At 38.4% G+C, this 16289-nt stretch overlaps 1 protein-coding gene across 2 annotated transcripts in view; it reads left to right on the plus strand.

Moving 5' to 3' along the window:
• The window catches only part of ptpro (protein tyrosine phosphatase receptor type O), a 68760-nt gene that overhangs the window by 47717 nt on the left and 4754 nt on the right, over positions 1-16289 (plus strand). The window contains exons 14-24 of one of the 2 annotated variants that reach the window (XM_072672662.1): positions 2285-2423; positions 3927-4047; positions 6665-6733; positions 7960-8043; positions 9998-10033; positions 10408-10489; positions 11282-11372; positions 11616-11692; positions 12006-12140; positions 13020-13142; positions 13957-14111. In XM_072672662.1, the coding sequence (XP_072528763.1) occupies positions 2285-2423; positions 3927-4047; positions 6665-6733; positions 7960-8043; positions 9998-10033; positions 10408-10489; positions 11282-11372; positions 11616-11692; positions 12006-12140; positions 13020-13142; positions 13957-14111 (1112 nt within the window). The remainder of the gene's footprint in view (positions 1-2284; positions 2424-3926; positions 4048-6664; positions 6734-7959; positions 8044-9997; positions 10034-10407; positions 10490-11281; positions 11373-11615; positions 11693-12005; positions 12141-13019; positions 13143-13956; positions 14112-16289) is intronic. The other variant, XM_072672663.1, reaches the window with a different exon arrangement.

Here is a 16289-nt window from a genome sequence, read left to right on the forward strand (position 1 = left end):
AGAGGCTACACTGCAAGATGCAAATCAGACAGAATGGCCAAATTACAGTTTTATAAAAAGAGAGATTTTTGAGAAAAGGTCTTGTGGACATAAAGAACCAACAGGGACCGGTAAACTGCCGTAGAATTAGAGTGTACTACATATGCCGTCCACCCACCTCAGTGTACAAACTCATTAGTCTTGTGTGCACTTCTCCCTCTGCCAGGCTAAAGCTTAAGGGCCACCTACAGGCTACTGCCTCTACCAGGTTAGTCAGACGTTTTGTAATAAACGCAGAGGGAAGTATGTACACCGCCAGGCTGTTCCATCCTTTTAGACATTGTGCACCAAGGCCAAAGAACAGTCACGACACCTCCAGGGACCGTCAGAGGGGTCTGTAGTTTATTAGAGTCATTAAAAAAGTAGCAAGCTTCACGCGGATGATTCACTCGGTTACCACGGCAGCAGAAAACCAAATGCCTAGGGGATCGCGGGCGTGACGGCTGTTCTTTTTCTTTGTATGCCCACACTGCGTCATTAGCATGGATCTTCTCCAGCCATAACCGGGGCTTCTCTCATACCAGAAACCTGATGAAAGGAAAGGGTGAAGCAAATTACAAACTCTATTGCTACTTTTATTGTCAAGGATTTGTGCCCACATTCAGTCATTGACAACCAGGGCTTTCGCTTTTTTTTGTAGCGTACTTCTTGCCCGAGAGACAGCGTCTCGTCTCAAAGACATTTTACTGACACAGTGATCCCCACACTCTACAACAAGACCCAACTGTAACGTGATGCATGGACATCCATTACCACAGTATTGCAGCTATAGTTTCATGTGCTCCAAACAAGAACAGTGAAACGTGAAGTTCTATGCACACATGTTAAACCTGTCCTTTCAACAAGTGCTCAAGTTGTTCACTGTGTCAGGGCTACTAGGGATGGTGAGCTGCACTACAAAGATTTCCAGCTTCCATTTGTTTTGTATATGTATATGTATTGGGAATAAATCCATTATTAATTATTATAAATACTTTGCTTTAAAAGTATCGCGTAGAGTCACACAGTGAGAAAGAAAAAAACCTGCATCAGGATGCATCAATAGTTTTCAATAGTTTTATCATCGTATTGCAGCCCTCTTTATCGTAATTGAATTGAATCATGAGGTGCCTAGAGATTCCTACTCCTGCTTCCTAATAAATTGTTTTTATTGAGTGCAAATGAGAATATAAAGTCATGTAAAATATTTGGGACACCCTATTAAATATTTAGTTCTATTTTTAGACAAAATCACCCCACAGCATCTCAATAGAATTCATTTCTGAGCTTTGAGTTGGTCATTCCAGAATCCTTGGTCCTTTGAGCCATTACTTTGTGGTTTTACTTAGTTATCATCATGTTGCATGGCCCACCTTTGCTTCAACATTATTTTTTGGACAGATGGACATTTTCTTTAAGCACCCTCTGATACAATAAAGAATTCACAGTGGATTTTATGGTGCAGAGCTTACCAGGCCCTGCTGCAGGATCCTGTTACTGTATCGAAATAATATTCTTGGTCTTTCCCTAGGTGTTTTTTGGCAAACTTAAGTCTTACTCTGGTGTTTTCTTTTGTTTGTTTATTTTTTTGACAGTAAGGGATTGCTCCCATAAAAAAGAACTAGTAGATGCTGTACTTTGTAATTTGTGTAATTTGTTTTGTGAATTTCATCTTGACGTAATGTTCACATTAACCGTCTGAACGGACAACATGGTATTAGTGATTTTGATGTGATTGTTGATGCCAGATGGGCTGGTTTGAGTATTTATATAACTCCTGACCTGGAATTTATATGCACAGCTTACTCAAAATGGTGCTACAAAGAAAAAAAAAACAAGCATAAAGAAGAAAACATCTATTTGAGCTGACTCAAAGACTACTGGACAGAATAATGTTGTACAATTATGATGAGCAAAACGCTTTTCAAAATTCACAACATGTTGAACCATTAGACTAATGGGTTACAACAACAAAATACCACATCAGGTTTCAGCTCTGTCAGCTAAGAACAGAAAGCTGAGGCTGTAGCAGACACAAGGCTTACCAAAATGAACAGTTGAAAACTGGCAGAACATAGCCTTGTCCAATAAATCTCGATTCCTGCACACCTGATGTTAGGATAAGAATTTGCAGCCAACAGAACATGATTCCAAGGCCCCAACCTGCCTTATGTCAACAGACCAGGCTAGCATAGAGGCCCTACACAGGGATAGCGTGCCCTGTGATGTGTGTATATATATTTGAATAATCTTTGTCCCTTCACAGGCTGGCGAGCCCCAGACAGCTCTTGCTCATGTTTTGACTCTGAGCAACCTGCAGCCCTCCACCTCCTACAACTGCAGTGTGACCAGTTTCAGCTATAGCACACCCAGCGAACCAGCCTACATTACCATCTCCACCCTGGGTAACTTACAAGATCACTGTGTCCACTTCTTTACAAAAAAAGGAATAAAGTTCTAGTTTCCTATTAAAGAGTTACATATTATTAACACATTAAAAGTGAAAAATGTGAACAAACGGCAACTTTCTTTGACTGATAAACTACTCACTACAAAAGGTTTAACTAAGACTCTAACTAAGGCTCTTTTAAAACTGCTTTAACAATGTTCTTATTACATGGAGTTGATGTGTTGCACCCGATTCTAATTTTAGGTATTTTAAACATGGGGGTGTCATAAGGATTTTCTGTACAAGAAAATTGACAACTTTATCTCACTGATAGAAGATGGTACTACAAATGACAGTACTCTAACTGTGCTAGCTAAAATCTCTGAATAACACGGGAGCAATGTAAAAATTATGGCCATTTAGTACATTTTAAACAGTGTGGAACACAAACTGTGACCAACTGTGATCGCAGTAAAAGCATTTACAGGGTTAATGCAGTTCTCTTACTGAGTCAGAATTTGCTCTGGTTTCACCATCCCCTACCCTCACAGAAATGGAGGTTTTTATTGCTCGTACCTCAGAGTTTTTGCCTTTCCCACCCCCAGCTGAAGTAGAGATTCTGCTGACACTTGTTTGACACTTGGCCTGTTTGTGCCTATAGGTCACTGTCAAAGCAGTTTAGGGACAGTGTATTTCTTTTAATAAGCAGCTGAACTCGATTAAAAAGAGAACAGTTGAGAACATGGATTTTAGGTTTATTTTGCAGGCCAGATATCCTCATGCATGTGTTTGCTACCGTTGTGCTACATTAAGCCTGGCCCACTTCCTGTCATTTCTATTTTAACCTACTGTACTTCATGCCACTGTAACAGAAGTGACAAACGTTTTTTTCCCCACAACTTGTGAAACATGAGGCATGTTTGCAGGCGTTAGCAAGCAGTTTTACGGCTTAGAGGTCATTTTTTTGTTAGTAATGCCAGTGTTTCTACAGTAGTTACCTGCACGAATTGTGGGAGTGCATAACTGCTGTAGAAAAAATTCCAGGAGTCCCAAAAACAAAGAGAGCTAGGCTTCTTTGCACATGTTGGAGAAATATAAAGGATAAAAGTAGTGCATTTAAGACACCAAAACCTAGCTATTTAAGTAAAATGTCTTTAAGGCTAACTTTGATGTAGCAACTATGCAGCTGAGGTATCTACAAAATGTAGATTAAATTTGGTTTTAGCAGATTCTGTTTACATTGTAAAGTATTTTTATTATCTCCAGTACTTTCTGTACAACCCCTAAAAAAATCACTCTTTCTGTATTCCTTCCAGGTTTAAGTCACATTATGAGAAAGAGCACCCCTTTAAAATAGTAACAGCTTAGTCAATCAGTCTCCCTAAATTTGTGTTTTCAGATGTTGCAAGTCACTGTTCTGTACTGTTTTACAAACTGTCCATTTGCCACAGTGACCTAGTATTCTGTCTATCCTCTTTTGGAGCTGGTATTAAATGATGTCTGTGTTTTTGCATAACAGCCCGGGAGATGAACCCCAGTGTAGCTGCTATCTCGGCACTGGCTGTGCTCAGTGTGCTTCTTATCAGTCTGCTGGTGCTCTTCCTGCTGGTGTTGCGCAAAAAGCATATGCAGATGACCAGGTGAGAGCTTTACTAATACTGTGTTATTGTTAGATCACTATGACTTCAGCTTTACACATTAAAAGAACCGAGATTTGCCAGTATGACGCAAAAGCAAGACTGGGGAATTAGAGTTAAATTAGAATGTCTAGTCTTTTACTAGCCACAGCTTATTTATTGTATTTATGGTTTTCTTTTTAGTTCTATATAGTTATATATAGTAGTATCTTTTTTGGCTGTTTTGACAACTGTAGATCTTAATTAAATCAACACAGTTATTCACAAAACACAGGCTGACTGTGTAGTCAGCATGATTCATTCAGTTTACTTTCTTTGTATAATTAGGTGTAAATAGTTGGCCTTGTTCTCTCTGGTGGGTAGGATGACCCTCCCTCAATGCAGTACTAGCCAGTGCAGCCGTCTGTTATCTGACGTAACAGAACTGGCACTTTATATTCTCCGGCAAGCACATTCAGCTGGTCGTTGATGTGTCAGAGGCAGCTCCAGAATACATGGTTTGCTTTTGTCATGTATGGCTGGGCAGTATGGGCAAAAAAAGTTTTTATTTTGGCGGTTTCACGGTATATCACATTTTTCCATCACTTGGACATTCAATAGGTTTGCAGCTTGTTTTTGTTCCAAGAGTACATAGATTATAAGAAAATACTATACTATAAATACACATCTTTAACAACCGTAGTACATATAAAATGTTTTAATCTTTAAAACACAGCTTTTGAAGCTTTATGACTATTGAACTTTAAAAAGAATACAAAAAAGTGTTTAAATGCAGTTCTACCCTAAGGAGATCACTGCAGTGCGGTCAGAAAGTCCAGGTGTTTGTGCACTCTCATGTGAGCAGAGAGAAAGAGAGATGTTAGAATAGCTCTGTTAATGTTCGGTGTTGCTGAACACAGCTCTCTCACTGTCTTTTAGAGCCACTGGTTAACAATCTCTCCTCTTGCCTTTAAATGTTTTGTGTCCCAAAATTACAATAACCACTGGCCACTTGAAAATCACTGTAAAATGTCTGACATCTAAAGTACCTTGATTTGATCCACATCTGAGCTGTCAAGGTGTCAAAGTGGGGCTTCTATGCAAAAGCTGCTTCTGTCTAAATGTTTTAGTTTTTCTCACCAGTAGTCATGGCATAAACAGTTGAAAGTTGATAACTTCCTTCTCAAATGGTGCCTGGTTCCTTTTTGACATTTATATTGTCTCAAGAAGTGCAGTGCTGCTGCTTGTCGCTCAAGAAAAAATGTCTGGCTTCAGATCTGAAATGCCTGGTTTTAATTTTTGCCTGAGCTATCATTGCCAAAGTGGAGAATGTGTGTAATAGACTTTGCTGCGTCAACCGTAGTTTGCAATTTCCTTAGTGCTGCCTTGTATTACCTCTTGACACTATATGTTTTCTTTTTTAGCATTGTGAAACATAGTTGACTTTATTTTTATGCAAACATTTGAGTTTGGATGCATTTTATAGATGCTTGTTATTTTAAACATAATGATCACCTGAAAAGCATAACAACAGGGGCTGCTGCCCAGACTGTATCATTGAAAGTAAATAATAGATATTTTACATGAAATGATTCATTGTTAATTTAGCTCAAACAACAAAGGATATCACAGCATAAGATATTATGTTAAAGGCTGGGGGCATTAGTAAACAGGAGCAGTTTATACATGTGATGGCTGTGAGCATCAAGGAATCTGAAACCAAACTAAACTTAGAAGATATTGACTACTGTTTTCAAATCATTTGTTTTGTTTCTTGTTATTGCACTAATATTTCTTTATAATGATTTAAAAGCAAAACAAACTTTTGTTGACTAAATTAAACTAAACTAAACTGGGTGGTGGAAATTAATTCTAAAATTGTCATATTTCACAATTTTAACTCCATTTTCATGGAGTACAATTATTTATGCAGTTACCACATGACAGCAACCAATAAAATGGAAAACAATCTCAGTGATTCTAAGTGTGGTATGATTGTTGGTATTAGATATGCTGGTTTAAGTATTTCTATATATGTAGGATTTTAGTACAGCTGTCTCTATAGCAGATGTCTTCAAATCTGGACCTTGAATCCAGTTTCCATTCTTAGACTTTGTAATCCTTTTCGGGATGAACATGTTGAACTTTGAGACAGATGGGCTACAACAGCATAAAACCAGTTGATCATCAATTTCCTGTTTAAATATTGGTGCTGACCATGTGTGTCCCTTCATAGCCACAATTTACCCATCTTCTAATGACTACTTCCAGCATGATAATGAACAATGTCTCAAAGCAAAAGTTGTCTGGTAAACTTTTCAGATTACCAGATTTGAATCCAATAGAACACATTTGGGATATGGTAGAATGGGAGATTTGCAGCATGAAAGTGCCCCTGAAAACCTACAGGAACACAAAGACGTTTTGAGAGCAGAAGGAAACCCTGCTCAGTATTAAAGTAGTGTTCCTAATAAAGTGCTTGCTTAATGTATGTATCTACAACTTAACTCTTGTTCTTATAAATTTTAATATTTCAGTCACACCGATTACCTTCATTATTTTGAACTTTGCTTTTGCTATCTTACACTGGTTTGAAATGAGTTTCTAAAAGGCTGCACTGATGTGTTTGGTTTTATTGCAGGGAGTGTGGAGCAGAAACCTTTGTCAACTTTGCCTCTTTTGAGCGGGATGGCAAACTTCCCTACAATTGGTATGAGTCCCCTTTATTCCTGTGGAGTACAAATAAGAGTTCAATAAAGTTGAAATTGTCAAAACATAAATGACAGAGACAGGAGACTATATTAGTCACACACATCAGCTATTCACAGATAGAGAGAAAAAGAGAGAGAGATTGAGAGGCCGAAAGCAGTGGGATTGGAATTTTTAATCTGGCCCTTAAACTGAAACGCACGTGGCTTTGTTTGCATCTTCGCACGAAACGGCGCGGTTGTAGAATATCCACAGCGGCCTGGAACGCCCAGCCTAATAACCCTTACAGATTAAGGGAATTAGGATATGACAGATCAGGGATTTACCAGAATAACTCCCCACGCAGAAGAGAAAATAAGGAATCTCCCCAAGTGATGTGGCTTTTTGGGCATAGCTGGTTGAATTAGAGTGTAAATAGGGTCTTTCATTAGTCACAGTTCACTGTATCTCTTTTTTAGGAGGTTTCCAGAACTCTGCTGAATTTTTGTTACACACACACACAGCACACACACTGATCCCGTAAGGACACTGTGGGCGTTTGCATATGCGTGTGATTAATATAACAGCTTAAAGACAGTCAGTTAAGGCAGATTGTGGCTTTCACCAAAGTCAAATTGAGCTGTTGTTCTCATTCGGAAAGTTAAAGACCTCCTTCTCTTTGGCGACTTTTTCGTCCAAAAAAGCATTTTTCCCATTCCCATTATCAGAAAATGCATTCTGTACAGTGTTTATGTAAATGTCTTATATCTGTCTGCTGCTACAGTGATCATTAGTGTTGTTGTGTTTAAGCTTTATCAAGGTAGAGCAGAGTGGCCCAGAGTAGCACTAAGTGCGTGTTAAATATAAAATTTGAACATTTCATAGCAGTTAATCGTCCTCTCTGCAGCTGCGTAGAATAAATGTTTTTGGGGTTTTTTGGGGGGTTTTTTTGAGGGTTAAAATCCGCATCTGCTGTTAATGCGCCATTGACCACACACGCCCATACGTGCAGTTTATAAGCTAATGACACTGTGGACTGCATGAGGCATTAATTAACCCTGTATGAAGCACTAATTAAGTACGTCTCAGTCATCACTGTCTGTCACTATTACTAATGGAGCACCATGTTTTGTCCCCAACTTTTCGCCCTTGGTGTTTTTATTTTCTTTATTTTTTTTTTCTTTATTTATTTTTTCTTTATTTTTTTATTTCTTTTCTTTTTTTTTTCCTTTATTTGAACCCCTTCAGGCGAAGGAGCCTCTTTGCCTTCCTTACTCTTCTGCCATCCTGCCTTTGGACTGACTATCTTTTGGCTTTTTATATTAATCCGTGGTAAGTAAAAGCGCTGACAGAAAAAAAGATGCTGCATCATGGAGGCATGTTTGAGAGGCCCACAGCCTGTGCCGGTGGCGACCATAGACACAGCAGCAGCACATCCTCACACATTTCATTTTCTTGCTAAAAAGCACACTCCTAAGTTCCTAAATTGTTCTCTGGACATTCAGTTGTGGGAAAACGCTATGGTATACAGCTCCCCCAACCCCCCACCCCCACAGCCGTGTAGATTTGGTATAAAAACCTGTACGTTGTGTGCACTTACAATAGTGATTCTTAAAAGAAGTATCCATTTGAATTTGGGGGAAAATGTTTTTCATGGAATTGCTCTAAAGAACTGTTTCGGTTTTTAAGAGTGTAGCACTGGCACAGTGAGAAGCATTTCTCTAATAATGATGCACAATGCTCAGACGCCCATTTTCCAGGCTAAATAGTGGGAAAAAATGTTGATTCCTTTAATCTAGAGCTTTCATGCTCTGCTCACAACAAGGATTCAAAGCTGTTTTGGATCTTTGTTGGTACCTCTCAGCAAAATGCTCTGTCTATGGTTGTTCCTGAACACTGGAAGTAATCTAGCATATTCACTAATAGCATGGTGCTAACAAAATGACACAACAAGTAGCATGAGAAGGTTATATTATAGCATATTAAGTGTTTTCTTACAGCTAACACAAGCTGCATGCTTGCTAAACACCAGAAGACTAACCATTTCATAGTAATACTAGCAGTGTGCAATGATACAGAGTAGATCTAGGATTTACAGTTTTTGGTCCTATGTTTTGCATGTGTTGTTTCCTAGATGTAATGGATCTCTATAGCCGATAATGTGAATGTGAATATGGGTATGAACTAAGTGTGAACATGTGTGAACTGTAGAGAGACGTGCATGCTTCCAGAAAAGCCAGACTTTACTACTAAATATCTGTGCAGAACAAAATGCCTTGTCATATCTGACGAAACATCCTGAGGCTTGTAGTTTCTAGCTTGTACACATGATGATCTCATTTGATCCTACTGGATAAATTATGTAGAACACCCTGATATGGTGCAATAACATAGAGGGGGAATTAATGTAAGACCGAGGTCCAAAAGTCTGAGACCCCTGTTCTTATTTAAAGCTGAAACTGAACAGCTGAAGTTTTAAAACTAAGAAAGGACAAGTAAATTAAGTATTATTGAGGATTTCTAGGTAAATACTCAAATTTAACCATGACCATTAATGCCATTCTACTAAACCATCAGATGTTTTTTAGTCTGTTCTCTTCCCATGAAGCTTGTGTTCAGATAACTGTAAAGACCAATTTATGCTTCTCCGTAGATCTAGTCTGACACGCACCTCCCCAGGAATGTAACTAAGCCTTGTGGGGATGCTGACTGCAACCACTGTAGCTGGTCCGCTTGGTAGCATCATATTTCCACCTTCAATCTTCACAGAAAATACATTCCTTCTGCCTCAATCGGTTCAGTGGCCATGCAGACTCTTCTCTCCTCAGAATTTTTTTAACAGCTGTAGCTCCAACTCAACATAATCCGCTCAGTTTTTGCTGCCATAATTTGCAGTAAGTCAAAGACAACACAGCTGCATAGAAACCCCATCGCCAGACTAGTGTTTTGGCAGTGTGTAATTGTAGAGTGACTCATACACACCAGCACACAAGTATAAATGCTCACAACAGCATAGGCCATTTGCACAGGCTACGGCAGACACAGAAGCATAAATCGATCTTAAGGTGGGTTTCACTACACCTTGGAGGCTTTTCCACAAACTTCCTGAGTCCATGCAGCATGAGTCCCCACTGCCGTTAATAAAAAGTGACTCTGCATTTTAGTCAGATTGTTAACATATTAAATTAGAGAAGAATAGCAACCTCAGACTTTTGGACCCAAATTATAAATAAAGTAAAGAAGGTTTCAGTGTATTGAAGTGTTCCACTCATTTCTGTGCCTGTAGGAGCAAGACTGCTCTAAAGAAAAGGAAGCTAACAAGGTAATACTAACTAACAGATTCTGTGTGTATTTTTGCATCTCTACACATGTGTCTTGCTTTTTGTCCTGTGTCCGTCCATGTTCGTTTTTTTAATGTTTTTGAGATTCTTTTGCATTAAACCTGAGCTGCTTTACTAAAACTAAAGTCCCCTAACACTCCATTTAGAGTGGAATAGTTCTGAGAATTTTAATAGAAACTCTTGGCATGACATGCTGCATGATGTGGTGAAGAAGGCTGTTTTAATGATGCATAAAAAGGAAAAATACAGATTATGTAGCAGTGATAGAAAGTAGCATGTAGTGTTTTCTTCACAGTTCCGTTTGTTGAAAAAAATGTCACTGTTTGAAATGTGGATGCTCCTCTTCTGTGTGCAGCCCAGTTCAGTTAGATGACTTTGAGGCCTACATCAAAGACATGAGCAAAGACTCTGCATACAAGTTCTCCCTACAGTTTGAGGTGAGAAAACACATTCTAACAATTCTTTAAAAAAATCTGAAGTGCTTCTCATCTCGCATATCAAAACCTTGTGACTAGAGGTGGCATATCAGAATCAGTGGGTCTGATAACAGCAGGAAATGCTGGAATAGACACCAGAGTGTAAAAAGAAAGAAGGCAGTTCGCTCATGCAGCACATCCAGTTTAAGCATATGATAGTCTTCTCTTATCTTAAGTAAAGGGCTTTATTTAAAAATGGCACTATTTGGCTCCCAGTTTGCATAACTGTCTAAGCACTTGCTCAACCACTGATGATGCTACAGCCATCCATGTCCAGGAGTGCCCAATTTAGAACTCAGTTTGCTTGCCTTTCTGGTAAAAAAAAAAAAAAAAACACCTGTTGTTCTTTATATTGTGTGAACATTAAATGATGAATCGAAAATTCTAAAATTGTATTTCACTAGAGCATACCAAACTTGGCCTTCCCATCCATCTTGCCTAAAGAGAAAAGCATTATTAGACACTGGATTAAAAAATGACCTACTTATATTATTTGTGTATGTTTTTTTCGACCCCCATGCCACCATAAACATTTTGACAACCCAAGAAAAAATGCTTTGGCACCTTTGCTCTACATTAACATACATATACAGATTTAGTTATAATCTTATAAACAGCAATTACATGCTCTTTATTTGGCTTTTCTTTTAGAGCTGCTTACCTTAATTAATATAATTTCTGAACACTGACCCACATGATATTTTACCCAAATCTGCACTTAGTCTATCTTGGATATATTTTTTCTGGTTACAGGAATTAAAGAGTGTTGGGCTGGACCTTTCCCATGATGCTGCTGATCTGCCAGTAAACAGACCCAAAAACCGCTACACCAACATTTTGCCCTGTGAGTATGCCTCTATCATATTCTCATTAGGCAGAGCTGCGGTGACACTACAAGCACTCACCACAGACAGTATGTCACACACACACACACACACACACACACACACACACACACACACACACACACACACACAGTATAGCGTTAAGATGAAGCTGACTATAATTTGCAGTGTTATGTCTGTTGTGTTTATTATTACACTGGCTGCTATCATTGACATTGATGAGGTGCCTGTTTTTCACACAGATGACTTCAGCCGAGTGAAGCTTATCTCTATGCACAATGACGAAGGTTCAGACTACATCAATGCCAACTACATCCCTGTGAGTACTCACCTGCCATTTCTGTGGTCACATAAACACTACACTAAACATTACTCATTTGAAGTTTAGAGTACTTTTGTTCTTCTGTTTAAATATAATAAAATATAAATATAATATATTTAAAAATATAAATAAAATATATTTTTAATAAGTAAATTTGCATTGGATTTACTTCTATATTGACAAGTGCAAGTCTGCTTATCTAACTGCTTTCAGTTTGCCAAACAATAACAGAAACATGAAAGAAACAAGCCTAAGCTAGACAGTATTACTGAACAGGTGAACATTCATCTCTTCACTGTGGTCTTGACAGGGATATAAGTCTCCTCGTGAGTACATCGCCACGCAGGGGCCGCTCCCAGAGACACGCAACGATTTCTGGAAGATGGTGCTGCAACAGAACTCACACGTCATCGTCATGTTGACTCAGTGCAACGAGCGCAGGAGGGTCAGTTCCCATGGCAACCTATTTGAGCCTGTCCTTTATTCTTCTGGACCCCATGGCTCTGTAATTAATGAGCACAGAACGTGACAGCCTTGCTTAACTCAAGCCCAAAATCATTAGGGGGAAAAAGAGGATAATCTGAACTTGATTTCTGTTTAGTATGATTGTATGATTGCACGTCTTTAAACAGTGTGTACTGGCAGCTCTGTGGCTGATTGATTTTTTTAATGTAACAATGGTACAATACCATTTAAATCAAAACACGTCAAACTGAATATATGTCTTAATCATCTTAAAAGGGCCAGATTGTGAAAAATCAAACTTTTCTAAGTTTTATGAAATAAAATAAAATATACATTTTGTAGCATGTCAGTGTTTCAAAATGAACTGTTCACTCCCCAGCCCATACAGCTCATACATGTCATACATCTGAGCTGTTTGTCCAAAGTTGCAACTTTACAAGAGAAAGGAAAATTTTTGAGAATTTCTTTTGGTCCATTTATAATGAACTTTTTAATATATGTTTTATACAAATATATGTTTTTTAAATGTTACTTTTCTAACGTTGATGCTGATGTCTTGATATATGTTTAAAACATTTTTTTATTAAACAAAATGTTGAAATCCCTCCCAGCCAGAAGTTTTTAGAAGCCAAGAAGGTTTTAGCATATGTGCTGCACCAAGGCAATGGCTACACTTTTTTTGGTAACCACATGTGTTAAAATCTCTCCACTATTATTCTAAAGTATTAAAAAGAAAAATTAAAGAATAAAGAAACTTTAGCAACCACATTTTAATTGTATAGTATATGGTATTGTTAATTGCATATTGTAAAAATATTCCTAGTCTTTTTATACATTTAACCTATGGTTTCTCATGCAGGTGAAGTGTGATCACTATTGGCCATTTACAGATGAGCCTGTGTCATACGGTGAGATCACAGTGGAGATGCTATCTGAGAGTGAGTCTCCTGAGTGGACTATCAGGAACTTCCGACTGGGATATGTGAGTATTTGAGGGACAGAAAATAGAAAGGAGAGACAAGAATGCACCATGTAACTCAGTGCAGTTGAGTTTGTTGCTTTATCAGTAGAGAAGCACTGAAACCACCTGCTGAAACTCAGTGTGTTTTGAAAAAGAAAGTAAAAAAGTAATTGATTGAACTATTTTTCAAAAAACATTATTTTGACCTATGAGTAATCATTGAACCTGAAACACATCTAAAAAACTGTTAGAACGTTGTTTGTAGAAGAACGCATTGGTCATATGTTAATTATAAAGTTGCTATGAAGTTCTTAGTAAATAACATGCTACACTGCTCACCCCCCTCTTTCACAAAATCTGTCCATTAGTCTCCAGTGTGTGGGGCAGAGGTGTTATCTACTATTCTCTGTTTGAATAAGTTAAAATAGATGGCTCAGCACTAATAACTACTCATTCAGAAGCACTTGCACAAGCTAAACATAGGGTACTAAATGATCAGTTGTCATCATTGTTTGCTATAGGAAAATTGGACTCATAACAGCGAGTAAATGTAATGATTTTATTTATTATATTTATATTCATTTATAATGTTAAATGCTGATACTCAGTGCTCAGTGTCACTCTAGTAGCTGTTTCTTTTCGACAATCACATTGCTTAAATTATATGTGACCTACATAGGTGTGGCCAGCTTTTTTAAATAGCTTATGCTAACAGCTAGTAGTGTCTGTTGTGAGTCACAGCTCTTAAGAGTTGCCTGAGGAATCAGGTTGGTGTCTTGTGGTCTTCTGTCTCATGACTTCCTCTCAGTGTCTCTGTTGCTTTTGGCCCCTACAGGCAGATGAGACGCAGGATGTTCTGCATTTTAACTACACATCTTGGCCCGACCACGGGGTCCCCACAGTGAATGCCATCGAGAGCATCCTGCAGTTTGTGCAGATTGTCCGTCAGCAGGTCAACAGGACTAAAGGTCCAGTTATAGTCCACTGCAGGTGAGCACTGTTCTGCTTTAGAAAAGCCCTCTGGAAATCTTTTTTTTTTTTTTAGGTTTTGAAAATCCACTATTAAGTATGACACATTAAAATAAAAATGCTGTAACATCATTAAAATAATGACTCCTAATTGCTTTATGCTGCCACTACCACACTGCGTTTTCTGAAAGGTTACCTTTTGAAAGGTTGCTCTTGAGATTACACATTATGTTATTCTGAAAGAACTATCAGAGTAGTATAGAAATACTACTAAGAATAGCAAATGAGATAACAGTGAGCAATCAAAAACTTGGAATTGAGTGAAAAGTAGATTCACTCTACTAAGTAATTGTAACTAGTCACTACCAGTTGCGTGTGAGAGAAAAACACACTGACGTTCTTCTACAGCTCTGTAGAGAGTTCTACACTTGATTTTTACTTTAGTACCCCTGTTTAGTCCTTTTTATAAGGGATTGGATTATTTCAGTAGAAAAGGCTGAGAACAATGAAACCATTCACAGAATGCAGTGTAGTAGTTAAAGCATCAAGCAGTTCAGAGGGTAATGTGATTCTCTCTGGATGCTTCAACGACTCCATTCAGTTTGTCGTCATTGAACTGCAGTTTGACGTTAGCTAGCAAGAGGCAGTAACTGTGACAGATAATAGTTGAAGTCATGAGCCACAAAAAAAACTGCAGTCATTTGATACTTGGTGGCATTTAGTGGCCATTCAGAGAAAGCCAGTCTGAAACAAGTGGAGTTTGAGAGCTCTGTTGATGTTAGAGACCTTTTTTTTTGTCTTTTACTGAACTCTTAGGCTGTAGGCTAATTTACAGTACTGTGGACTACAGTTACAAAGTGGACTGGCAGACCGGTTGTAATCGTTGTGGCTGGTTGCCAGCTATTGATTCACTGTGAGGCAGATGAGTTTGGTTAAGAGGATGTTACAGAGACTGCATCAAGGCGAAAACTGATGCAACACATGCCAAACAGTGGTAGTGTCGTGACTACAAACATGTGCCATTTTATTCATCATACACTACATCTGTTGTCAGTGCAATTTGGTGAAAATCATAGAAAGCAACAATTAGGTAATCTTGCATTATAAAGGGTTCTGTTTGATATGCTAAAATATTCTTATTAATGGTAATGTAATAAAGTATAATCTCAGTATTGACAAATAATCTTAAAATAACATTTTGGATATACACTTTACAACCATTGCACAACAGTACAGCAAAATTGAGCCTCTGTGTTTTACACATTGGTGGCAGTGAACACACAAATCCACTGTTGATTACTGCAGTAAGAATACACACTTGGAGCAGTGGAAAATCACCTCAGTGCCGGGGAAGCAATTGGGGGTTAGCTTTTTTCCTTTTTTATAATCTTTTGCCTTGATGGTGTTAGTCAAGACTTGTCCCACTGACAAAGGGAGGGTATGGATATTGATTATTATTATTATTATTGATTGACAGGGAATTAAAAAATGGGTTATCCATATCCATAAGAGCAAAAACATTACATTTGCAGTAGTAGTTAAGCTTTCTTTCTCTTTTGCTGCTGTTGAATCTTGTTGGCTGTAGTTCAGTTTTCTACAAAGCTTTCAGTGAGCCTTCAGCTCAGACAGGCTTGCTGTCACACTTTCAGGCCTGAGGTTAAATGTACCAGCTGGACACTGGCTTGATTTGGCTCATGCTGGTTTTGCTGTCAAGCACCTGCTGTTAGTAAGGAAGGTATGCAGTATCTTTCTCTGACCTCCATCATCAGGCACATTCAAGATAGCTGGGTGTGTGTGTGGTTGTAACTGGTGGAGGTTATTTATAATGTAATGCTTTTAATACACTGAGTTAGTATTTGGACGCACCTATTAATAGACAAATACAGACGTTTCATTGAGTCCCATTACCACAGGTATATAACACCAAGCACCTAGCCGTGCAGTCTGCCTTTACACACACTTGTGAAAAAATAGGTGGTTCTAAAGAGCTCACTGAATTCCAGCATGGTACTGTAAAAGGATGCCACCGTTGCAACACGTCAATTGGTGAAATTTCTTTCCTTCCAAATATCCTACAATCAGCTGTAAGTGGTGTTATTGAAAAGTGGAAGCGTTTGGGAAACACAGCAACTCGCGTAACATTACAGAGCAGGGGTTGCTGATTGCTGAGGCACATGCTGACTCAATAACTGCAGAGTT

This window comes from Salminus brasiliensis, chromosome 2 (assembly GCF_030463535.1).
Source record: "Salminus brasiliensis chromosome 2, fSalBra1.hap2, whole genome shotgun sequence".
NCBI classification, from domain to species: domain Eukaryota; kingdom Metazoa; phylum Chordata; class Actinopteri; order Characiformes; family Bryconidae; genus Salminus; species Salminus brasiliensis.